This window comes from Martes martes (assembly GCF_963455335.1).
Source record: "Martes martes genome assembly, chromosome: 1".
NCBI lineage: Eukaryota > Metazoa > Chordata > Mammalia > Carnivora > Mustelidae > Martes > Martes martes.
Window position 1 is genome coordinate 37,160,320 of NC_137888.1, and position 27,880 is coordinate 37,188,199.

The 27,880-nt window shown below is 36.3% G+C and overlaps 1 protein-coding gene across 7 annotated transcripts in view; it reads left to right on the forward strand.

Moving 5' to 3' along the window:
• Positions 1 to 5,971: 5,971 nt before the first annotated feature.
• CADM2 (cell adhesion molecule 2) overlaps positions 5,972 to 27,880 on the forward strand; it is a gene marked incomplete at both ends in the record, with an annotated part of 1,059,071 nt that continues 1,037,162 nt past the window's right edge. For all 7 annotated transcript variants that reach the window (XM_080813985.1, XM_080813987.1, XM_080813989.1 and 4 more), the window contains one exon: positions 5,972 to 6,032. In XM_080813985.1, the coding sequence (XP_080670111.1) occupies positions 5,972 to 6,032 (61 nt within the window). The remainder of the gene's footprint in view (positions 6,033 to 27,880) is intronic.

Below are 27,880 nucleotides of genomic sequence, written 5' to 3' on the forward strand. Positions count from 1 at the left end.
TGAGATTAACATTTGAGTCTACAGACTGAGTAAAGCAGATTACCCTCTGTGATAATTTTATATGTCAGCTTGATTGAGAGATTATTCTAGGTATGTTTATGAAGGTGTTTCTGGATAAGATTATCATTTGAATCAGTAGACTGATAAAACAGATTGCTCTCTCCAGTATGGGCAAGCACCATCCAATCCCTTGAGGGCCTGGATAGAACAAATAACAGAGAAAGGGCCTCCCCATTCTGCCTGCATGCATGAGCTAAGACATTAGTTTTCTCCTACCCTTGGACTGGGATTTACATCATCAGCTCCCCAGTTCCCAGTCCTTCAGACTTGAACTGAATGAATGTAGTCATTTTCTTGAGAAAGTTTCTGTTTGTTTGTTTGTTTTTAAATATAGCTCATCTTCAATATCACTGTCCAAGAGTTAAGAGTTATCTCCATGATATTTCCATTTACCCCTAGTCATTTGTAAAACTCTTTTACTATTAGTGGCTATTAAACTTTAGAATCATATGACCTTCTGTAAGGTAGAGTGAACATTTTCTTGCTTAGAATAAATGGAGGCAATGGAATTATCCTTCCTGATGAGTTTAAGAAATTGTGTGATGGCCACATATCTTAGATCATTTAGATTCAATCATTGTAGAGATAAAAGTTACACTATATAACATCACCAGGTCAGTTTTATTCTATATATTGTGATTGAATTATATTAAATGAGAGAATGTATAAATGTTGGCCATATTACCATTAAGTTTATTCATGTTAAAATACAGGGATAGCTTATCTTGAGATTAAAAATCAATGAATATTTGTGAATTTATTTTCAATAATTTTATATAGTATTACTAATATAAGTTGAAATTCTACCAACAAGGCATTTTGGATAGAATGGGATGAAATAAAATGTCATACTTCTGAAGAAAGACATGGAATGTTTTGTAAACAGCAAAATGCTAAGTTAAAATGCATTTAAAGGCAGTTAATACTGCTTATATCCTATTATGCATACCTTATATATAGATACTACTATATACTGTATATCATATTATATGTACTGTACACTATACAGAAATATTCTTAACATCTCTGCAACACAGGCAGCTGACCTCATATTTAAAATGCTGGCGAGCATGGAGAATGACAATCAATGCTTCCAGTACTCAATAAGCTAATTTTCTTCCACAATGGTCTACATTTTCACCAAGCCATGAAATTTCTTTTTCTAGGTCAATTTACTGTCAGAGTCAATTTGCTATGAGAGTCAATTTATCATGGATTTTTAGATTTTTAGTCCTGGGGATCAATAATTACTATATATTTAAAGTGGTTAGGTATTCCACTAAAATTTAGTATTTTAAAAGAGAAATATAGATATCCTAACTAACCAGAAAACGTGTTCATAGTGGCAAAAAGTGACACAATAATTTTCCCATTTTGATTTCAAAAAATTTTGCCTCAATTAAGACTTTTTTTTTTAATCTGTTATCTTTTCAGCTTTATTGAGGTATGGTTGACAAAATTGTAAGATATTTAAAGTGCATATTGTGATAATTTGATATACATATACATTGTGAAAGGATTTCTTTCATCTAGTTAATTATCAAATCCATCACCTTAAAGCTGTCAGTAAATTACTTTGCTCCTAGTAGAATAGAAAAGGCATAAACATTGCATCATTATAAATCCCAATTCTTACAATCTGGTGTAGAAACAGTCATAAAGTACAAACTAAGTGCAGCCTCCTCTGTAAAATACATCTTTAAAAAACTCTAATATCTATGGTACTAATGTGGGAGTAAAGGCTGTCATCCTATTCTGTGACGGTACAAGCAAAGAGGACATCACGTCCAAGGCAAAGAAAAAGTATGCACTATCTTTAGGTAACTTTTAAAATGAGTAGTAAATAAATAGCTTGCATTTAAAGCATTAATTTCTCTCCATTTTAAAATTCATTTCAGGAAGGGAGGTGGGGGGGATGGGTTAAGTGATTGATGGGGATTAAGGAGGGCACTTGTGAAGACCATTGGGTGTTGTGTGTAAGTGATGAATCACTAAATTCTACACCTGAAACTAATATTACACTGTATGTTAACTAACTAGAATTTAATAAAACTTGAAAAAGAAAAACATAAGATAAAAATTCATTTCAAAACATGAAATTAAATATTGAAAAATATTTTGCCACAAAGTAAAGGATAATACAATGCATAATGATAAAATCTCCCAAATAGGTTTAATATTTTAGACTATTGCATATAGGGATGCATTGGTAGATGCCATCTTTTGGCAATTTATGAAATTAATTCATCGTCTGATGATTCATAAGAGATCAGTTAATTTGCACATTTACTGAGATACTGATAATATATGTAGGTAATAATAGCCTTAAAACTATGAAATGAAGATATTTAAAGATATTTAATTGCATTCTAAGAAGTCTTTTAAGTTTTAGAAATGACTTTATTCATGCAATGACAACTCTATAATATTTTGACCATTGTCACACTTTAAAATATTGAAAGATCTTACAACCATTAAGCATTTGATATTTTTTAAGTTAATTGGTTAATAGCGTCTAAAAATAGACTATTTAGAAAAATAGTATTATATATCCCTTGTATTTAAAGATGACATTATTTATCCAAATGGTCAGAGCTCACATTGTAACTACCCCACCACCACCACACACCACACGCACGCGCAAGAGCGCGCGTGCGCGCGCGCGCGCGCGCACACACACACACACACACACACAAACACACTTTCAAGGATTGGAGTAAGTGCAAACTCTCTTCCAGTCCCCTGACTAGGTGGATGAGCTAAAGATAACTCTTAATCATATGAAAGTCGATGACTCTCATCACAGTCAAATCTGCAACCATCTTAAAACTACCTCATTAAATTAATCATTTTTTTTACCCATAGTTTATGAGAAGAGTTACTTCTGTGTTGTGATAACAAGGAAACTGCTGGGACTCCTGCAAACAGTAATTTAACAAAAGTCCTCTGGGTCTTTTAGAGTTTTCTCTGTTTCACAAAACACCCACTGAAATTCTCCCTGAGGTTGAGTTTACCACAGTAAAACTGTGTTAAAGACAGGTGCTCCTCATAATTTGTGTACATATAAATCACACTGGAATCTTGTTACAATGAAAAATCTTATTCTGTAGGTATGGGGTAGGGCCTGAGATTCTGCAGTTCTAGCAAGTTCCCAGGTGTTGGTGGTAATGCTGGCCTGGGGATCACCTACTATACAGCAAACTTATAGACCGTTTCAGTGTAGAGATCCTAATTTCTGAGATAGTTATCAACAAGAACAAAAACTTGCTTCTGAGTATTAGTAACAAATGCTGAGATACTCGTGTTGGGTTGGGGCATTTTCTTGAATACCACAATCTTGGAGTATTGAATTTTTGTTTGTTTGTTTATCTCAGTAAGACTTTAGAAGTCATCAAATGCAGATCCCTTATATTATGGTTAAGGAAACTGACGGTCAAAGAAGTTGAATATATGCCCAAGGTGGTAGAGCTAGCAGGAGGACATGTAGTAGAACATAGGAACTTGGACTACCCTTTTGATAAAGAAACCCTACCTTTTTTGGCATTTCCATTTTTTATATTTTCCCTGACACAAAACCTAAGCATGAGTCAATAATGATTAGAATTTCACCTTTTGATGCTCACAATAGTTTAAATGATAGCAGTATCCTTGGACTTACTGACTTTCCTAACAGCTAAAACTCACAGTAGGCAGCTATCTCTTACAATAATAAGAGTATTCACACAACCTCTTTCTTCTAGAGTCCACTTGCAGTTTTATTATGGACATTTTGCTTCTTAATTTTGAGAACCTGGGGAGAAAGGTGGACAGAGAAATGAATGGGTCATTAGTTAAAAGGCAAGGGTTGCATCTGTAAAAGGTTGTGGCAAAGTAAGCAACAAATGGGAAAGAGCGAAGGGCATCAATATTGATCGTGCTTCTCATCTTTCCCTCTGTCTTCTTGCTTGCAGGTTTCTATTATGCAGTCTCTCAAACAAAGGAGACTTTTATTTATGGTGTGACTGATTTAACACTACTGAACTAGTCCATCATTTGCTAATTTGGTCCAGTTAAAAACTGGTCATAGGGAAAAGCCCAGGAATTAAGCTCATTTGGAAACACAACTTCTGGTTTATTTATGACCCGCTCATTTATATATCCTCTTCTTCTAAAGATACTTTTCAGGGTGCTGATTTATAGAGGTGGTTCTTTCCAGATTCCTAAATTCTTTTGCATGGCCACTTTTGGTTGAGCCCCTGAAGAAAGCACATTTATGCCCCCCCCTCTTCCTTCAGGCTATTATTAAAGCATTTATAGAGGATCGCCCAAGATTTCCTGCTATCCTGAATTAGAAAAAAAAAACAAAAAACAAACCTAAAGAGCTAGAGCCACCATTTATAAAGCACTTACACATTGTATGGCTCTGTACTGGCATTTGTACATTCTCATTAATCCTTAAAACTCTAAAGGGTAGGTACAATTACTATCCATGTTTTGCATTTGAGGAGGCTTCAAATTTAAACATTCATTAAAATCAGTGAACATTATGCAGCAAGAAGCGATAGCTCCAGGATTTGAACTGGGGTATGCCTGCCAGCAGTACAGACCAATATTGTCATCCATAGGTTCTACTGAGATTTATACCTACACTAAGTCAAAATTCTGAAAAACAACAATTTCATCTCCTCCATCCTTAACTTTTTCTTCTCTGCCTCACAAGTTCTTGTAGGCAGGTAGGTGTGCCTCTCCCTATACTTAGCCTCTCCCACGCCCTCTGCAATCTCTCTTTTGCTGCTGGGAGCTTTAGAGAATGCTACTGCAGCTGGTGAGTGGGCAGATGCAGCCACCATCTGCTCTTAAGAGTCCAAATGCGCATAAGAACTTCGCACTCAGGACCTGGCCCAGGCACCACAGATTCCAGAATCTGCTGGGATCATGGCTAACCCCGCCCCCTCGCGGCGGCGATTGGCTGAACCATTCCTGAGTGCAAGACACGGGTTAAAAAGGCGGGTGTCTCCTCTGTTAAGTTAGGGCGAGGCGTCTCTAAAGAGGTAAGACCCGCGGGGGGGTGTGTGAATGGGGGCTTCAGTTCTTCCTGCCCGAAGGGTCCTTGAGAAGCCTGTTTGTTTTTCCCGGCGTTTGTCTCCACCCATGCCTTTCTCTCATTGGCCAGGCCTGGTAGGCGGGTGTGTTTCCATTGGCCAGGGGGCGGTGTCTGTCCCTGGCAAGGGTGGGGGCGGGGCCTCCGCCTCGCTGAGCTTGCCCTTGTGTCTGGTGCTCTGTAGAGCTGCCGCCGCCGCCGCCGCTGCCGCCGCCGCCGCCGCCGCCGCCGCCGCTGCCGCCGCCGCCGCCGCCGCCACGGGTGCCTCTGCTGCTACTGCAGCCCGAGCATCCGGGAGCCGTCGCCGTCGCCGCCACAACCGCTGCTTCTACCGCTGCCACCTCCCCTCCCAGGACCCCGAAACAGCCTGAGCGCGAGCGGCGGCTGCTGCTTGCTTGCTCCCCTTCTGCCCCCGCCCCTCCCTTCCGTGACCTACCCACTCCTTGCAGCCCTCGCCCGCACCTTCTCCAACACCCCGGCATCCCTGCACCACCTGCTCGGGCAGCCCCGGCGGGCTCTGGGACTTGCTGTGAGCGCGGAAAGGAAGGCAGGCTCCGAACCCGTGCCTGGTTGACGGGCTGTCGCGGCTGCACCACCAGCCGGAGGAGGAGAAGAAACTATTTCGCCCACCGAAACCCCATTCTGCGGGTGCTTCGCAGCTGCCGCTTCTGCTGCCTCCAATCCAGTCCGAGGGTTCGATCACCGCAGCGGCGGGGACCGTGCGTCCAGCAGGCGCCGGGAGGACACCGGCGGATCCCTGCACTCTGGTGTCCCACTCACCAGCATCTCCTTGCCCCCTCGTTCCTTCCCTAACCCATTAGAGAAGGGACCATGATTTGGAAACGCAGCGCCGTTCTCCGCTTCTACAGTGTCTGCGGGCTCCTGCTACAAGGTAATCCCCGCCCCGCCGCGGGGAGCATCAACTTCACGCCCATTCCCTATCATCCCCACTCCACCCCATATTTCCACTCTCCCCTTTCAGTCCCCCAGTCCCCGGCGATTTCCACCCCCTCCCCCTACTCCCCGGTGCGGCAGGGGGCAGTGGCAGTTTGCTCCAACCCCTCGAATCTCTAGCGCTGGCTCAGCCTTGCTCTCCCAGCAGTCAGCCCCTTACGCGGCACCTTTCGCCTTTTCATTCACCTGAGCTTCCTACATCTCTCACTCTCAATCCCCGCCAGCCACCCCCCTCCCCACCTCCCACGCCTTTTGGCTGGCAACTTGTGCCTTCTCTGAACATTATACCCTCCCACCAACCCCCACAGCCACCTCCCACATCACGCTCCTGACCGACCCTCTCCATCCTTGTCATCTGTCTAACCTCCCCCGCTTTCGGGTCGCCTTTCTCTTTCCCCTTCTACCCACCATCATCATATCCGTGTATCTTTAAAAAGTGAGTGAGACCCTGGGAGCGAGCTACCGAGACGGCGAGAACAGCAGCAGCGGCAGCACTGTGTGCATTGCAATAACATCTCGGGGGGGGGGGGGGGATGTGTTGTGAGACGTGTCATTCACCTAAGAAGAGAGAGGAGACTGTGTCTGGGATTTAAAAAGGAAAAAAAGAAAGAAAGAAAAGAAAAAGAGAGAGAGAGGGAGAATGAAAAAGGGGAGGGAACAGAGAAAGAATAAATCAAGAAATTAAAAAAAAAAAAAAGGAAAGGGGAAGGGAAAAATTAAAACACCCAAAGCCACTTTATCAACAAACCTTTTTTTTTTTTTTTAATTAGTCTGTGTAGTTTTCTTTTCTTTTGCTCTTCTTTCCTTCCTCCTTTTTTTTTTTTCTTTTTCTTTAAGCAAAGAAATATATGCACCTAAGCAGTTACTTTACTGCTAAGGGATTTTCGCTTGGATTCCCTTACCTCTCCATCCGCTCTGCTCTCTGCCGCTTCTTTTCGCAATTAATATTATCCTTTCACGTGAAATGCAAGAACCCCTGCGACCGCAGTGGAGGGAAACCGCACAAAACACTGTTATTATGCAAATCACTGGGTTTGGATGCCGAGTGGCTAGGGAACTGGGGTGCACTTTTCCTCAGACCCTCTCTTGGAGGAGGGAGGAGGGGTCTGTGTGGAATGAGAGGACGACGCTGGTTATGAAATGAATGGCAATGTATGGAGTAGGAGTGCATGAGGAGAGCACACTTCTGGTGGTGGTGGAGGCAGAGACGGCATGCTAGGGCTGGGTGGGCAGAGGCTGTAAGGCAGAAAATTGTTGCTTTTAAGAGAGTAGTAATATAGGGATGTAGCTTGAGTGTGAGATACAGGAAGGATGGATGTGAAATGATGGTCGATCGGATTTTTAAAGCTAGGTGACTCTTAATTTCTTGATAAATCTTTGCCCACCTCTAACCCCTCTGTCATCATTTCTGTACTTGTGAGAAAGATAAGTTGATCAAATTTATTTGTCCCTGGGTAAAAGGAATCTGGAAGTAAGACACAAGTAGACCCACAGGCGTGCAAAACCCAATCGGCCTTCGGAGGATCTAAATGAGGTCAATGAACCATCTTTCAGCAAGTTCTTGGAATGCATCCTGTCTCCTATCTTCCAGGATATAGACTGGGATGTATTTTATTTATGCATATTTATGAATGTGAAAGAAGAGGTAGTGGACAGAATTCTTCTGAATTAACTAACTGACCTTGCAAAGATATTTCTTACAATATTTTATGTGTTTTATGTTGGATGTAAATTTCGGATATGTCATGTGCCAGAATCCCTGAGAAAGCAGACAGCCTTCTTCCTGCTTACGCTGCCTCGTCCCATTTCCCACCGTTCACACCCCCACTCTCTCACAAGTAACCCCGGGTGGCTGACACGTTACTTTAGGTTTCTAATCCAGACTGAAACGTGCTCCTAGAGACCCCATTTCACCTCTCAGTAACTTGCATTTCTCAGCTCTGCGTGTGTGTCTATCCGTGTGTGTGTGTGTGTGTGTGTGCGTGCGCGCGCGAGCGCGCTCCACGCCTGGTAGTGGGAGTGTGATGTGGGGAAATCAGTTAATTTGGTGATTGCGATGAAAATTCGACACCGCTGGATGTGTTTTCCCTGCCAATCTGTGTGTGCTGGCCCCGGCACGTCACTGCACTCACTGCTGGGCTGGTGTGAGAAGATTATTTATTATAGAACATGTGGGCAATGGACTGCACTTGGGGGTCGCCTCCTCTCTGCCTTCAACATTTCCTGTGAATTGTCTATTCAGTGCACTGCAAAATAACTGTCTGCTGGTGTCTCATTCTCTCTTAGCCTGGAGGAGGATTTACTCTTTCTCTACCCAGAGAGATTCCATCAGCTGCATTCTCTTTTATTAAGGACATGGGTCTCTTTTATTAAGTATGTAAACTAATTACTAAAAAAGTGCTGCTATTCACGGCAGACTAGAGGTGGTGGTGGAAGGGGTGTGGGTATGCCAGAGAAAATGCACCACTGCAACCAACAGCAGCACTAGCATCAGGTCCAAATATAATAAATAAATAAGCGTCCTATACAGCAACCAGGGAAAGAGCCCCAACCCAGCAATCTCTGTGTACTTATGAGCATCTTAGATCGGGCCATATAATACACCAAAGGAGAGAAGAGGATTTAAAGGAAAAAAAGAAAAAAACTACCGGCGGGGGGGGAGCACAGAGCATCACTAGATTGTCTTCTCATGTTTATGGCTGCCTCACATTTATCAAACACTGCTCCACAGACACATCACACTTTGCTGATATTGTCAGTTCCTGCTCAAACAAATTGCTCATGCTTTCCTTGTCTTATTCTTGGCTAAAAACATTGCTTCAGGGTTCAGGTTTGTGTTTCTCCCACCACCCTACTGTTTTATTAGGACTTGGTTAGGTTGTAAAATGAAAGCTGTATTTCCTGGACACAGATTAAATACTTAGCAGATCTTCCCTTTCTATGTGCAGGGAGAGAAGGGTGGCGGGGGAACTAGTGAGCAACTGATACTGGCTGGAAGGAGTCTGTTGTGCCTGCTAGTAGTTATGACTAGGCAAATGCTATAGGCAGTCTACAGCTTCTCAATTTTAGCTTTATCAGAACTATAGTCGTATTCTATCACTTAAGTAATACTATAATCAATTTATTTATCCTTTGTATTATTATCCCCTTTCTTGCACTATGCCTTATTTTAGACAAGAAGACTCATTTGAAGGTATCTTCTCTGTGTTTTACATTGTCACCAATATTTTGCTTTTTCTGGGAAGCAAAGTCAACCTTTTGGCTTGTTAATACAGAGTTAATGAACCGGTGGTAACAATCAAGTCACTGATAAAATAAGTTCAAGAAAAAAAAAAGTCTTAAATAGTTCTATTTTACAAATCTACCAGCTTGTCTTCAATGGATTCTAAGGAAATGGAGATGGATCATTAGATGGAAAATAAATATGTTTCTGACCAAAACACAACTTGGAGTGTAGACTACTTAGATAACAAAATTTGCCTCAGTGTTACTTTATGGGGCATGCTTTCTTATTTTCCTCCATCATAGACAGAGGAAAAATCTGGAATAAGGGTAAGGAACAGTTTAGAGGAATGAATTTCTTTAGAAGGAGGCGTGCAAAAGCTTGCCACCTGTAACTAAAACCTCTCTTGGTTACAGAGTAGATCCAGTTCAATTGCTTACCCTGGCAGATGCTGTATCCCCTTTCCATGCCTGAGGGAGCACTGCAAAGATGGAGACTGTCTTGTTTAGCACAAGAAAACAGTCCTAGAAAGGGCAAGAAAGAAAGGACGAAATATAACCAGAAAATAGACATGCATAGAGATTTTGTTGAGAACTTTGTTTCCTTTTTAGAGTTAATCTTACAGGAAAACACATCCAGCACAAATACTGGGACTTCAGGGTTTGGTTTGGTTTTGTCTTGTTTTCCATGAGACATTTTGGTAAATGATTTACTTTGAAGGTCAATTGGACATACATATTATTACTAGCCTTGGTGTATTACATGAACCTCCCCTTACATTTTTAGAAAGTACACTATGAAGTACAAAATACACCTACATACACTTAATAAAATACTGATAACTTAATACTTCCTAAAAGCACATCTCTCCCATTCATGTCCTTCAACATGTAATAACCTTAGTCTTGTCAAGCTAATTTCTTATGCTGAATGCAGTTCCTGCATTCCTCCCTTTTTTGATTAACAGCTAAAACTTGGAAAAGTAGAATCTGTACATAAGAGCCAATGACTATGATTTAAACAGTCAAACCCCAGACACTTAGTAATTAAGAAAATCTCCCTGCAAATATGAGGAGTTTCTGGGCTAATTTTCTATCAAGATATAGAAGTATGGAAGCTTACTTCATTGTCTTTCCCCCATTTCTACAACTATTAGAACTGCGGGAGCATAATACGACAAAAGTAAGCATCAGTTGAGAGGCCTCTTTCTGCCTTCTCCACTGGAGGATCAGATACTTGAGAACTATTTGCCCCGCATTTAAATAGTGAGATGCCATTTTTTTTTAAAGAAAAAAATTACTTGAATTTCTCAAAGAGCAAATGGAAGTGCAGGAATACTGGAAGACAAAAACTGAATCATGCATTTTAAAGTGGCCTAAAATCAGCATCAGAGAATATCAATATTTTTAAAATAAGAAATCTATGGGGTATCAGACGATCAAGACGAGGTTTATTTATTATGAAGAATTTAGAGGTACATTAATAACATCAATAAACCTATCATATTGATGTTTTATTTAATAATGCTGATGTGCGTTCCGTGAGATTTATTGAGAAAGAGTCCTTATTTTAATAGGCTCGTTAAACATCCTTGGCAAAATCACCCATGGTGTAACAGCTGGCTGAGTAGGTTGAGGAGTCAGTGAGAAGGGAAATCACGAACTGAGGAAGCTGAACTCAGAAGGTGAAGTTATAGTTCTTTGTGGAATTGGCAGATATAGGTTTACCATTTACCCTCTTAGAACAACTCCAGTGCACAATGATTTTTAAACTTAAGCTTCCTGAGGGCAAGCCCTGGCCCTTTGTTACCTGTGCAGTCCTCATATTCTTAATTTAGCAGATGCATAATAAATAGTGTTGGATTGAATAATAGGTATGTCCTAATTAGTTCTGATGGAATTAAATAGTTGCTTCTCTTCATAATATGTCAGCACTGAAACTTTGTTAAATAATGCTACAAGAGTTAATTTTAACATTTTGTAGGATGTACTGGTTTAGGAAACTCTTTTCTTATAGGAAAGTGTATAGCAGTGGCTCTTCATATACATCTTTAAATGAACATAATCTGATCAGTTGTTCTTGCCATGACATTTTCCTACCCATTTCTTTTTATTTTCCTTGATTTCAAATCCCAAATATTTTGCATTAGATCAGATCACCAAATCATTTCATGAAAAAAGAAAGGGCATGATTTAAATTTACTGATTTAACCTAAAATATTTAAAAGGACAAGTTCATTGCCAACATTTTATTTGAAAATGTCAAGCATTTTTGGAGTGCAGTTCTCTAGTATCAAAGAAAGGCATCTTCTGCAAATTCCTTGTGTAAAGAGGTGGGTGAGGATTAACCTAGAGCAGTGGCAGCTGAAGCCCCCTGCTGTGTGATGATGCAAATGGCATCTCAGGCCTAACGTGCTCTGCAGCGGCAGGCGAACACACAGTAAAGCAGTCATGTGGCATGAATGAAATGGGAAGTCTTTTCATAGCTTGCAGTAGACATGAACCATTCTTCAGTTTTTTTATAACCATGTATAACCTACAGAGTATTTCTAATCATATGAGCTTATGACAAAGCATAAGAAAGAATGAATACATATTTTGTTTGGAGATTAATATAATAGATAAATACTAATAAAATTATCAGTGCTCTCATCAGACACATGGGGAATAGTTTATTTTCTTGCAAACTATCAGTGACACAGGCCAGTTTCATGACGATAAATAGCAAAGTTAAAAATGGGATTTCTATGCAGTTGTTTACATGTGTTGGACCTAATAAATATTGGGCTAGGAACTATTCTGTTATCCTCTTCTTTTAGTAAGTAAGGAATAAGTCCTTTGTTGTCGTTTTGAGTCATTATTATTATTATTAGAGTATTTCTTGTGTTATGAGAATACAGTAGTTTTAAAAGAAATGGAAATAAACTGTTCAGTGTATGTTGGTATAGTTTAGCACCATGAGGTAGAATTTTTGTTAACATCAAATCAGTAGAGAATATTTCCTCTCTGAACAATGTTATTTATCACAGGCAAAAGCATCAGATAGGTTCCTTAATAAAAGTAATAGTTCTGGACCAATTGTTACAGGCAGCCTATCAGGGAAGCATATCAGATAATAGAAACTAATGTTGCTTTGTTTGTTTTTATTCCATTTGCTAGAGAATTGAACATACTATGCATATTGATTTTTACTCAAGAAATGAGCCCAGTTGGTTCTGTTAATGTGCTTTTGGGTTTTTTTAAAGAGATATGAAATTGTTATCATTTTAGAAGTATGTAGTATGTTTAAAAATTAGTAAACTAAATATTATGCTTAATTAGGTGTTGGTTAAATATTAATGTCAAAATCAGAGATATAATTGTTCAGAAAGGAAATATCTCTCAATCATTCATCTCTCTCTATACACATATATACAAATTTAAAGTGTACAGTTATTTTTAGGACTGAAGGGTATCTTTATAGTTCAGTAAGTAATCAGACTATGGGGCTCTCAGGGATGAGGTGTGAGGAAAAGGCAAGAGTTTATTTTGTTTGCACTCAATTGTTTTCTTTTACCCTTTTTATGAGGGTTAAAAAGTGTATTTTTGAATAACTTTTCTTAGGCTTTAACAATGATTAACATTTCCACTTAAAAACACACAAGCAAGTTTTACAATTTCTGAATTTACGTTAGAGCTGAGCATTTATTCTGAATCTCCTTTTGTGCTTATGAAACTGAGTGATGAGACCCTACTGCTACCTGAAGAGACACAGGGCTGAGGTTGTAAGGGGATCTGCCTTGGAGAGAGCTATCTATTAATTATTCACATTCTATTTTAGAGGTCTTTGAAGTAAATATTAAGACAGTCATTATTCAACATTGGGATAACTCTTTCTAAGTCAACAGATAGTTTTTACTTGAATCTTCAAATTATCTTTCAGTCATCTGAATGCTGAATGGGAAACCCCAGTTTAGTCACAGTTATTCTGGGGGCTAAATGTGGAGATCATTAGGGATTATTTAGAAAATAAAAATAAGGAATCATTTGCTTTGAGGAACATAAAATCTTAAAGCTAAGTATGATCAAATAGTGCAAATCACTTCACATTAAGAAAACAACAGTCCTTTTATTGGTCAAATTGATCCCCTAACAATTTGTGTATTTGAGGATGGTTTATTTACAGGGACGGTGCATTCATTGTTTACCTAAAGTCATCTTTGGGAACCGAGTGAGAAAGCACCTTTCCTGACAAGGATGTGCTGCCAGCTGCTAAGTGTATAGCTGTTATATTGATTCAGTGTAATTTATAAAACCAATTAATTTGTTCCTATAAAGAAATATTTTGGCTTATTTGCTAAAAGCGTTTGCCTTTAAAAATGCAAGTGACTCCCTTAAGGTTTACTTAAACATCCAGAACTAAAATTTATAGTGCGTTAAATATATTTTTTACTGTCTTAATGAATTCATATTTTACATTAGCTTGTCCTATATCCGCTCCCCCCCCCGGGGGAAAACACCCATGACACCTATATCTTCCATTCATTCTCATACTTTATATGCCCCCTGCCTTCCAGTCTTAAGTAGTAGATTTAGGTTGAAATGAGAGATGATTAGAATATTCGTATTTAAAAGCAAATAAAAAATGTACAATAAGCTTGTCGTTTAATTGTCATTCCTTTACTGCTGTCTATTTTATGTGTTGTGGTCTGACTAGTAACTCAACTTCCTTTGCACTCTCCAGGAATATGATATCACCCCAGTCCCGACCATGCTACTAACCTGAAAGACCTATTAAAAGTAATTAACGGGGAGTGAAGAATGGTTCAAGAAAGGGAGTTTTGCTAAAGCCTGTATGCTGAATACGTACAGACTGGATGATTTTTCCTTTCAACCTCCATGACGCATACCCCAATGTTTTAGCAAGGATAAAACACATACAATGTGCTTTTACTTGTTTTTGTTATTGCTATTATTGCGTTTTGTGAGAGTTCAACCTCCTTACTTTCATAATAAAAATGGCAAAAAGAAGAGGGAAGGAATGTGAGTCAGCCAGCCAAACACACACAGAAACGCCTGGCAAAGCTGACTAAATTAGCATATGCTAGGCTGAGTATTTCCCTCTGTTGTTACATAATCCCTTTCTAATACAGAATCAGTTCTCATACTTAACCCTTTCAGGAGGTTTGGAATTCTCCCACTGTTATATTTTTATTTTGCATTATTTATTTTCTCATGAATTGTGTAAATCATCTATTGAGAGGCTTTTATGTCAAATTCTTTTTTCTCCCCTCTTCAGTCTTTCTGTATACAAATGTTCCATTCTGTGCCCAACTTCAGGATTCAAGAATCAACTTTTCTATAGCTTTCACTGAGAGGATCTAATTAGCATTTTAGGCTCTCTTTACTCATGTGCAGCTTTCTTTAGAAAATGTATTAGTTCTATGAGGTTCCCCTAAGGATTCATAATACTCTAGTTTGTTACATGTACTGTGATATTCAGTGTGCCTTAATTATGCACGTGTCCTCATTTCAAAGCCTTTTCAAGGATCATGTGGGATAGAACAGGGGTCTGGCTGTAAGTTCACTGTCATGTATTAATGTGTAGGTGGTATTCAGAGAAGGATGTTTCTGAAGGCAATTATATATCTATGACTCCAGTATAGCAAGCGGTTACATTCTGCGCTTACTAGTTACCCTGCCAAGGCAGAATGAAATTCACCATTGTGATACATAATACAGTATCTGTTATTTCTAAATAGTTCTTTGCCCTGGGAATGAAATAATGAGTGAAAATGTGTATCCCTTATCTTGAATAGGGATTGTTCCTTTCACTCTCTCGAAACAAGAATCAAAAATTCTTCCTAAATCAATACTCTATTCCCTAACTAGCCCATTAACACATTTGCTATGGTGGGATCTCGAAGTTATGCTGGTTATTATTTGAGGCTATAGATTTTCAGATAGTATTAATTGCCTGCAATCAAATGGGCTGCCAAATGTCAGTGCACTGCCAAATCTGAGACATGATTTTTTTTCAGTTTTTGATTGGGATGCAATTTGGACAACTGTGAAAGTATATAGGGACATCGAACTCAACACAAGAAGAGAGAGAGAGAGAGACTTTTCGTTTTAAATAAAGACTTTATTTGTGGAGGAATGGCTATAAGAATTGGCTCATTTAATACATGTTACCATTTATAAAGAGGATTTTTCCTGCATTGCCTGAGTTTGAGTGTATTTATATTAACTGTACCCTTTGACTTGTATTCCTCTGAATAGTATATCATCAGGAAATTTGAGTTTAATTTGTAAATACACTTTTTCTTTTATTTATGGCTATAACAATAAAAAACAAAAGTTGATATATACTAACAATTTTAATCATTTTTTAAAAAAATTTACAACTGCATATTTGAAGCAACATTATTATTAATGATAGCTTAAAAAAATACAAGTCTGTAGGAACCCGTTGGAGTTTTTAATTATAAAAATTTTGACCAAAAGCTGATGTGTTTGTTTAGACAAAAGAATACCATCTGCCCTTTATTATTTGAAGTTTTATGTCTTCTTAGCTCATGAGAGAACTAATCATTTTATATTGTCGATGCTATGATCTACATAACCCCTTTGCATATTTTTATTATAGCATTTTGAATGCTTGGTATTTATCTGTCTGTTTGCTGTACTGGACTATGAACCCCTAGAGTACAGAGTCTTAGTCTTCATTTTATTTCAAGCGCCTAATCTAAGGTCTGGTCTGTGTCTTTTTTTTAATGTTTTCATCCCACTGATTGATTAGTTCTCTTCCAATCCATTTAATCTTGACACATCTCTTTAATTGGATCCAAATAATATTTAAGTATTTATATTTTAACTGCCAAAATGCCAATACACTATTCTGAATAGAACAAATATTTGCAATGAATTTTCATTTGTATTTAATGTACAGGGAGAAGGTCAAAAAATGGCTACTAAGAAACATAAACAATTCTAAATAATGACATACTTCACAAAAACATGGAATCATTGCTTTCAGTTAGGTAAGCAGTTCAAATTTACACTGAAAACATTTGTCTCAGAACTCTGAATCTCCCTGCTTTCTCTGGGCTTCCTAAATCCTTGTCTCTTCTACTTACTTAAGATTTCTCTCCCTCACCCCCAAAATATTTCTGAAGATGGCTTTAGGTAAACATGAAACCAAATCATCTTATTGTTCTTCTTAGAGTAGCTGGTATTTCCGGATAAATATATAAACAAAGAGGAATTACAAACTGACCTTGATCTGCCAGATTATCAGTGGGGACTGACCTGCTTTTGTTATTGCCAAGCTGTGGAGTAGACATTCTCTGAGTAGTCTCTGAAGTGCGGATTCAGGGTGCATTTTGCTTAATTTAACTTGGGGGAGTTACACCCATTTTGTTTAAAAGTCCTTTTAAAGGAAATCCTAAATATTGTGGGGTTTATTTTGTTTGGTTTTTGAGGGTGTTTTTTTTTTTTTTAAATGCTTAGTCATACATCCACAATTGAGGACACATGTTTGCTGTGGTTGAATTTGATTTATTTCCCTTTTAGTATTTTGAAAGACAGTGGGAGGTAGGATGGAAATATTAACTGCTCTTTGAAGAGAATTTAAATATAGTTACTGGGAGCTGAACACCAAGGGAGAAAAGGCTTTCTACAATTTGTAGTGACTCTATTTCCACATAAAGTGTTTTAAGAATGTTTTTTCTTAAAAGTCCCAGTGAAATGTAGCTTTTCTTAAAAGTCATACAGATTTTCCTCAAATTTTAAAAATCAATTTCCTGCTGTCTTTTGGATTTTTGACTGTTTCATGACTTTGAACATCTGAAAAGATATGATTACCTAGGCTAACTTAAGATTTACCTAATGGCAGGTGCCAAAATCACTGTATCATCATCATGTAGAAATGCACGTTTAGTAAATAAACATCCAAAGTAGATTAAACTAGTTCAGTTTATTAAGTGTTATTGCTACTTTGTGGAGCTGATACTAAGAATTATATTCTCCCGTAGCTACTGTGAATACCTAAAATCTTCTTTGTGTTAAAATGTGGCCGCCAGTATGATGCAACAGCCACAGAAGAATAACCTTCTAATGTGGCTTCTGTCTGGCCCTTGCTGACTGACTTTCCAGAGCCTCGTGAATAAAAGGGAAGGTAGTTTGGGAAGCAGTTTTTGTTGACTATTTCACTGTTATGGTGCAAAAATATTTTAAGATGTTGATGAATTTTCATTGTATAGAGGATATTCTTATAAGTCCATGTTTAGAAGTGACATTGTAATTTTTATGTGTAACCACTTAGTATCCGAAACACTGGAAATGTGAGGAAGAATTGCACCTTCATTTTTCTCAACAGATTTTGACATAATGACCCACTCAGAAAATGAGTTTTTAATTTGATATAGTAACAAAAGCATTTCAGAACATTTTTGTCCAGAGTCACCAAATTAAAAACAATATCCATTATATTCGTCAAAAGAATACTACACTAGGTGCATCATATTCATAGAAAGATTTGATACTAACTAGCATGAAAAAGAAGTTGTGTCTTCAGTAACAATTACAAATACATTTTTAAAGGTCAAGTAAAATTTATAGACGATAGTTTCATGTCCACTGGGTTAATTTTTTTTTTTTTTTTTTTAACATAGAAATGCTACAGGTGAGGTAAGACTAATGGTATTTTGAAACTTCAGTTCTCCGGTATCTTTTCACTTGCATGGAATTGCTAAGATAAAGGTATTGATACAGGGATAAGTTTGAGATGTTTTAGAGATCCAGTAGAGGTCAGTAAGGTCAGATTTACTTTAAATCTTCGTTTTGCTTTACCCAAATTTACTGGCTACACAAATACAGACTACCAACAAAGCAGAACAGATTATCCTTGATGGATAGGACAGCATGAAAGTATACAACAACCATATTCAGTAGACGGGTGTGGACAAGTTGGGAAGACAATCTTTATCATTTAATGATGGTCTTATCATATACTAACAGTAAACTTGATCAGATATTAAGGATATTTCCTCCTAAAACCTTCATATCATCTTGGTTTACTAAATGAGAATGGGAGTAACTTGGTGATAGAGGAAGAGGCACTAATACACAGCCCTAATCCTTGAGTAGAACACAAACAGCAGCCATGACAAACTACTGTTAGTGTGGAAGCTGTAGTGAGGCTGGCCTTGCAGGTGGGTGTCTTTTCTTTTGTAGTGAGAGTTCTCTATTCTGTAGAGGGAGGAAATATCATTGGACTATTTCGGACTTTGAATTTTGGATGTCCCCTGCAACAGCAAGACATAATGGTAGGAATCAAAAGACCTCAGTTCTCCAAGCCATGGCACTATTTTAGACACCATGAACAAGTTACTTTTTGGGGGTGGGGGGTAGATGGGAAGAGAGAATATTAAGCAGAACCAATGCCCAGTGTGAGCCTGATTCAGGGCTTGATCTCACAACCCTGAGATCATGGCCGAAGCCCAAATCAAGAGTCAGATGCTGAACGTTACTTCTGTAGCTTAGTTTCTTCTGTAGACTGAAAAAATGGAACCACATTCATTCTTTGGTGACGTATTATAGAAGAATCTAATGGATGATTGAGAACTACAGAGATGGCGTATTTCTTTTCAACTTTCACCTAAAGATATTTCGTAACACAGTGTAGCACTAACCATGAATTCTTAAAATACTTTTTACTAAAATTTAATTTTTATATTTACCCATGCATTATTCAGTATTTAAAGATTTTACACATGTAAAGAGATTTCTATTCTGATACATAAATTTCAGAGCTTTCTATCTCTGTCAGTAAGCTTTATAAATTAATTTTGTAGTCATCAGCCTGAGCTTGGGTCATACTTGCTTTTCTCATGAAATTACATCCATAGATCGACTTCAAAAATTAGTAAATTGTTGCTGTCATTTATTTCATTTTTTCTTTTAAAATTTTTATTTAAATTCTAACATACAGCACAATATTGGTTTCAGGAGTAGAATTCAGTGATTCATTGCTTACATACAATACCCAGTGCTCATGCCATTAGTCATTTTTATTATTAGAGAATAGACTATATTGATTTTGTATTAATTTTTTTTGCATTTAATGTGTGCATGTGTAAATTTTTATAATCGTTTTATTCTTCATAGTCTTTGGTTTTCTCAAGCAAAACTTACTCATGCACTGATTCATTTTTCAACAAATACCTATCTGATGGCAGTGTTGTAAATGCCAGATATACAAGGGAACAAGGTGGAAACTGTTTCTGCCCTCATGGAGTTTATTGTCTAGTAGCTGAGACACTGGATAAACCAAAGTATGCAGCACCCTAGCTTATTTTCTGAAATAAAAATTCCATTCTTATAGTAATATATTTTCAGTGGCTACATAATGTGGATATATCAATGAAAATACGAAATCACTGATTTAATAGTACTACTATAAATCTCACTGAGCTTTTAACATTTTTTATTTAAGGTTGGGTTAAAGAGCTCTCATTTTCTCCAGTCGTTTATCCTGAAAACATTCTCAGTATGATTCCAGTTTCTTTCTTTTTTTTATTAATACAACTTGAAAGAAGCTGACAAGTGAACAAGAAATATTCAAGCATGCTCTATTCTAACTGATTTGTTCAAGAGGATGATTCATTTAATTTCATAAAGACTCAGTGGGCCAGAACAGTAGATGACCAGGTCAGCAGAGGGAATGTAGGGGAGAAGAGGTCTGTGAGAAGGATCTATGTAACAAGCAACAATATTTAGTTTTTTAGAGCTGAAGTTCTGCTTGAGCAATTCTGATGTTACCAGCGACAGTCATTTAAAGAGCTGCTGATGCCTCAGGGAAAACATTTTTAAAGTGTTCTATCCAGAAACAATGCTCCTTGTACTGTGTCATATATATTAAAACTCCGTCCCTTGCTTATATTACAATACTACATTGTGCCTGATTAAAACCTATGCTTTTCGTGACTGCTGAGTCAATGTTGTTCTTGAAATCTTTCCTCCTGCTCAAACTGCCCTGAATATGATTGAAATAAGAACAACTGGTAAACAAAACTGGAGAAGAGATGAGAATACCACCTAAAGACTTTAAAAATAAAATGAATTCTATATACGATTATGTGAACTGTTAAAATATGTAAAATAACATGAGTGGGCTATGAATATTCTCGATATCTTTATATCATTTCTTTTAGTATTTAGCTTTGACTGATGACCTCAACATCCAAATGATGTCATATTTCTAACAGATTGTATGGCATTTTTGTATTATTATTTATTGCCCATTGGTGTCCCCGGAGTAGATGATATACATCTTGTAGTAGATAGGGTAAACAAAATGATATATACTTTGGAAATCATAATGGTGGTGGTCAAGCATGTACAGTTATTCTACTTAGAGACTTATTTATCTGGATTACAGAAAACAGTACAATGCACAGCTAAAAAACCGTAGCTAAACCATTATCTTTAATTTTGCTTTCTTTTTCTTTTAAAGGAAACTTTAAAATTAAAGCAATTCAAGTAAATGCTCTGTTGCAGGTGATAATTTGCAAGAGTGTAGTTTCATGTTAAATGATTTATACTGAGAATATATTCAGTTTTCCCAAGTAAGTCGGAGATGCATGCATATTTGAAACTTTTATGTAGAGAACTAGGTGGTGCTGTTCTGTCATCTTTGTGTCTCGGTGACTTCTTTGGTCCTGTTTTTGATTCATTAAACAATTTCATACAATAAGTGCATGAGGTAAGATACACTCACCTAGTAGCATTACTTCTTATTAACCAACTAAATTTATATTGATCTTATATTTTGTTTTCAGCAATATTTTCATAAAGCAGAAAAAACTTTCTTCCTAAGTAGTAGCCTTTATCATAGTGTACAACTTCTCTTTCTTTAACATTTAAGATAACCTGAAATCTTCAGGTATTTATGTTATTATGTATTTTAAAATGTTTTATACTTGGCTATTTCCCTTGCCAAAATTCTTACTACTAACTGAGTCAGAATTTAAAGTGGTAAAATTTTGTTCAGATTGAGTTGATTTAATATAAAAATGCAATACAATATATAAGCTCAAGGAAAACATTTTCATTATTTGAAAATTTAATTAAGCCTTTAAACAAAAGAAATAAGAAAATTTTCCTTGTAGAGAAATTGTTTGCTTAATTTACTTTTCTGTAAGAAAATTGACCTCAGTTAGGCTGTCAGTTAATCTTTTCATGTTTCAGGATATCATTAAGTTAGCTGTGACTTCAAATGATCTTGAGGTATCCAATAGTCTGAAATAAAATAGCACACTTACTTCAAACTAAGTAACAAAAAAGCTATTCCACTGTCCATGTATAATTAGTACACTGGTGTCTCTGAGGTATATTTTCTTGGTAAGAATTATAGCTTCAGATACTTTTAGGTTTAGGAAATGCAGATAAGAGAAAACAAGAGAATTACAACTTTTTTCCATTAAATAACATATTATATACAAGCAATTGTAACTTATGTTTCTTAATGACTTTACAATACCTTTGGAGAAGAGTATATCATATAACTTATTCTCCAATGAAAACCTGGATATAAAATAATGCTGAAGTTCTTCAAGAGTTCTACCCATGTGCCTCTTTGTGGAATCCTAGTTCTGTCATTTTGACTGGGGACCAAAGTAATTTATGTTCTTTATTTCTGATGTAATAAATCCTCCTTGCTGCTATTTACATTATAAAACATTGAAGTTTTAACTTAATAGAAAAGTGAATGTTATTTAGAAAACTCTTTGTGTTTTCTGTTATCTCACACATCCTTTATCTGTAGAAGACAGAATCAATATGGAATTTCAGAATGGTTCCATGGTATGTCATCTTACAGGGCAGAGATAATCTCCGAGATGAACATCTTCTAGACTAATAAACCTAAGTGAAAGTGCTCTTAGACTTCTGTACTTATGTCTGGCCTTCTGGCCCAATGAAATAAAATGGAAGTCCTGAGTGTTAGGATGAATGCCAGTAAGTAAACACTTACCAAGTAAGAGTTCAGAATGGGGGAACTGTATAAGGGAACTGAGCTTATTCATGCATGAGGAATGTCTTGTTTTTTCTATCAGTTTTCCTAAGAAGGATTAGCTAAATCCCATTGTATACTGCCACCACCTTAAAGTGTGAAGAAATCAAACAATAAATAGATTAAAACAATAAGATTATATAAAAAGTCAGTATTTATGTTTTCAGTTTTCATTATGTTTACTACAAAAATACCGTCTAGCTTTTAGATACTATCATTATGGGAGTAAAGCTTTGACTAGACAAAGAATTTATGAAAGACAATCATAGGTTTGCCATATCTACATGCTCAAAATTATACAGTGTTTTTATGATAATGAATAATATACTTTTTGAAAGTTGACATTCTAGCAGTGATACTAATAAGAAGATATTCAACTTTAATATGTCAGTTACTAGATTTACATTATGGAAAGTTAAATGACACTGTCATCAGGCCCAATGCTTTTTAGATAGCATATTTTAAAAATATACCATAATTCAAATAAAGCATATTTGGTGAAAGATACCTAAATCCTAAGTGAATATATTTCAAAACTATTTTCCTTCCAGAATATAGAAAGTCTATGGTTTATTTTATTTCTTAAATTTCAAAAACTCAAAAAATGTATATTGTAACTTTGATGACTGTTTATTATTTTAGAAGTAAAATCAGAAGGGAAGAGAGTAACACATTTCTGGCAGTATACTTTCTCCTTGGGCTGAAGCTCCAAAATTAATACCAAAACTATTCCACGCATTTTTCATCATTTCTAATTTCTTGGAAAGCTGATATTAGAAAAAGAGGCCTTTTTTACAATTATTTTTCGATGAAGATTAGTCAGGCAATGTAGCATTGGCCATTGACTATTAGTAATCAGTGACAGCAAACAAATTACTTGGCATGTCATTTTTTTCAAAGACCCTCATCTTATCTTTCCAAATGCTCCTTTGGAAACTTCTGTAGAGGTTCCTTTTCATCTTGCCACATTTTATCACGATGAAAGATTTATATCTCATGGATCTAAAGGTGGTTTTTCACTTTAAAAGGTAGACTAAAGAAAAACAACAATAAGTAAGGGATTTCTGGATTTATTTTGCTATCAGAACAGGATAGCAGAATAGGTGAAAAAGTGATTGTTATGAGAATAAAAGCAACAGTAGAGTGGAGAGAGTGGATGTAGATCTTTTATAGCTTTAAGCATATGTCTCTTTTCAAAAGAATCTCCAAATGAGGCTTGATATAAAGTTGTAGTTAATATCAACAAATCAAATTTTTATGGACTCAGTGGATACGGACATCGTACATGGTAAAACAGATTAGAATAGAACTAAGTAAGAATTGCAGATTATCTTTATGTACAGGGCCTACCTGTAGTGGGATGGAACAAATAGTGAAAACTTCTAACACTGTAACAGGTAAGTATAATTAATATTAATCACTTATGATCAAAAATAACACCAGTGAATAAGCTTTGGGGGAATATCTTACCACAAACTTAATATACTCTCATGTACACCTTATAACAAACTGCAAATGTTCTAAATATAACTCCCCTAGTTGGTTTTGTGTTGAGATCTAATATGTCTTAAGATTAATACTCTAGTCTTATTACATTGGTATTAATATGAGTGGAAAAGAAGGAAGACAATAATTAGAAAGCACTTGCATTTTACAGGTCAGGTCCAGAAGTGCTTTCTATTGTGACTTTGCAGTTTACAAATTGTCAACTTTTCAGAAAGTGTTTTATTATTGGCTACATACAATCAGAGGTGAAACTGGGAAATAGATCACAACAGAACCGTTCTTAAAAACAGAACAATGGTTTAAGCATTGATTTGTTTTCATGAGATATTGACTTCAAAACAAAACAAAACTTACAAAAGCAGTCTCTACCTTTAAATCCTAGTATGTCAATCAGCAGGTGTTCTAAAGGGACAGTTGCTTCTTTCAAACCAAAATTTTTAAAACTGGGGAGAACTTGAAAGTTCAGAGAATCACTTTTACTCATCCAAACCTCTAAAATAAAAACTTTTGTAGGAGAATAAAGTCACTTGTAGAGAAAAAATTGTCTTCTCATTTTACTTAAAAACAAACAAAATGGTGTAAATTACAGAGGCATGACAAGCATTTAGAAATGAAAAAGTTATATGCTAGTTTGGTTATCTAAACATCAAGAAATTAAACTAAATGTGCTAATACTCTAAAGTAATTGCCCTGATATTATCTAAGACAGTTGCATCACTATCTGAAATTATCTTATTGTCTTATTATTTATATATTCTTCTTTTTCTATAGAGACACTAAACTCTGCGAGTACAGGAATATTGTTTCCTGTTTTTATCTCCGTCTCTAGAACACTACCTAGCAAGCACTTGTTTAATAATTTTTGTGCATGAACCAGTATAATGGTCTTGATTTATTTTTTAAATAAAAGACTATTTTTTAAGCAACTTCCTATGGTGAACAGAAACCATATTAATAGCTGTATTTAAAATACACCTAGTTAAGATAGTTATAATTTAGTAGCACTCTTTAAGTCCTTTTTAAAAAATACAACATGCATATCATGTTCCGTATTTGATTATAGATCATTTGAGTATATTTGTAATGTGATTTGTTTAGACTTGAAATAAACCACAGAACTGCTGTTCCTCATTTAAAACAATGAAGGAACACAGAGCAGGATAATTTACTTGCTAAAATGTCATAAGAACATTTTTAAAAGTATTAATATATTTCCTATGTTAGCTGTTTATCATTGGTAGTTCAGGATGTGTGTGTGTGTGTGTGTGTGTGTGTGTGTGTGTGTGTGTGTGTGTTGTGTGTGTTCTTTACATAAGAAATTTGTCTGAAGTCATGGAATTATAACTGCATTATGTGAAAAAAATAAAACCAAAGATTATAATAGGCCATAGGGGAAATTCTGCATAAGAAACCTGTTATAGCAAAATTGGATGAAAGTTTAAAATAAGCTCTGCTGTACTTTAGATTTCAACATGATCTCATTTCAACCCTATTTAAATCTTATTTCAGAGGCAGCATAGTGTAAATGGAAAGTACAAGGGATAGGGCATCAGGAATTAAAGTTCTGATGACTGTGCCACTGGGTCCCCATCATCTGGGGATACAGCTCATCTCTCTAGGGGTCAGTTCTTTAGAGGGTGTTAGACTTGGATCATTTCCAGGGTCTTTTGCAACTTGAAGACTAACCAATTCAGCAGTTAGAACAATGGATATACTTTGCAAAGGTTAGGATATGACTATGCCTTTATCATGAAATGAAAGTTTTGATTAGGCAAAAGTGTTATAAAATGGTGAAATAAATCACTACTATGTTTATAAAATTCTACTGATACAGAATGTGTTATTAAATCTGCATGCATTATGTGTATATATAGTCATATATTTATTGACATTTTGACATACTATTGATATATGAGTATATAGCCAATAAACATGTTATATGATTCCATTTGTTTTAAAATGCATGTGTATGTATAGATAATTCATTGCATTATGAGTTTTCACCCTGTTCTCTATAAAGAGAGACATAATATAACTAGAAAAGGGGTCACTGAAGAAATATTCATTTGTAAAACACTTATAAGAAAAATCTTAAACTATTTGAAATTAACAGCCTTAAATGGAGAGAAGAAGCTCGGTCATTCCAGGAATAGACTTCAATAAATGAAGATAATTTTACACTAAGTACCATAAACAACTGTTTTTTATATTCATTAAGGCTCAAAACAAAGATAATGTTCTGAAACTACTCCAAGAGTGCTTTAGACTTTAATTAAGAAATAATTTCCAGGCAGGACACTGGACTTTAGAATAGAAAGTGGTGAAATACTTTCTTGGTGTCTAAAAGGATAAATGCATTTTTCATCTTTACTGAATGATTTAAAAGTGTGCTCTCTTAATGATAAAGTAAGAGAATTGAAGGGCCTCAAATCATGAGACAGCTCTTCATGAAACCAGTTTGCACGAGTAGTAACTAATCCAAAATTTCACTTTTATCAAATAGAATTCGTTCTTAAGAAAAGCAAATGCTTGTTATTTCCTTTGTAAGCATGTCATTAAATAAAGGTTGCATTGATTAACTTAGAGAGCATTTCATAATAACCTCTAATCATAATCATACAAAGAGTTAAATTCCCTTCATTATGGAGCAAGGCAAATGCAGAGTGTTTATAGGCGATCTAGAAGGTCAGTACTCAGACTAATTCACCGACAGCCCCAGATGCCTGGTTAAGCTGCCAACACAGTTGCTTTCCGAGTCTGCCAGAAAGTCAGCTGCAGCTGCAGGGAACATTCTTTATCCCCCCCCCCCTTTTTTTCCCACCCAGTGCTAAGCCTGTGGATTTTACAATTGCCACGGAAAGAACAGAATTAGGAAATATAATTCAGGGTGATGATCACCTCACTTACCCTATTAATGTGTTTCAAATTAATTTACTATGAACAGCAAAATATAAACAGATAAGAGGTTTTTTTGGTTTTTGGTTTTAGTGTTTTTTTTTTTTTTTTTCACATGTGCATGTTCTCAAATCATTCATTTAGTCACATTTTGGAAAGTAACCCGGTGAGACTGTCTTCTAGGCTCAATTCTATCTTTTCATTTTGGGGATTTCTAGTGTAATAAGAAGCAGCAGCAGATGCTTAAGCAGCAGCAGCAGCAGCCACTGTTTCATGTTTTATGTCGTATCATTACCTGCAGTTAGAGAAACATAACCACAGGGTACAGGTTAGTATGTTGTGTCTTTGCAATTACATAGCCCTGGCCTCTGGTCTTCATTTGCTGGTGTTACTTTGAGCAAGTGATTCTACCTCTCTGAGCCTAAGCTATTTCACCTAAAAAATGGCAAGTGTGATATCCATCTCACAAGGTATTGTGAGGCCTAATTAACAAAGTAATATTCCTGGTATCATCTCCAGAAAATAATGGGCACTTAATAAATTATAGAGACATTGTGAAAAAAAATGTAAATGTAAAATCCAGAATTTGCATTAAGCCCTCAAAATTTTGGATGTATATTGCACGGTGGTGTTTTGTAGGATCAAAATGTACTCTAATGAGAAAGTTTGGAGAACCTTGAAAAAAATCACAGAAAAATTAAAAATAATATAACATTATATTCTTTCATATCAAAATCTAAGGAAGAATATAGTAAGAAGAAAAAGAGAGGATGTAATGTAGATTATTGCTGTTTATAAATCTATAAATAAATATTGGGAGAAAAGTCACCATAAAATGTTTTAACAGCAATATACTTTTGATACTCAGGCATTTTGGATATTCAATAGCTGTGGAGACAACTGGAAGACCATTTCTGTATTTGAGTATAGACACCTTCTACTTGCCCATTTTTCTTTTCCTTCTTTCCCTTTCTCCCTCTTTCCAAGTAAATGGGAATGTATTACGAAGAGTCTTTTTCTCTTTTTTTAAACTATATTCCTGGAGTCATCTTACTTTTGTGTAGATGGGTTTCAGAAACAAATTGAAATCAAATATCAACAACATAGCC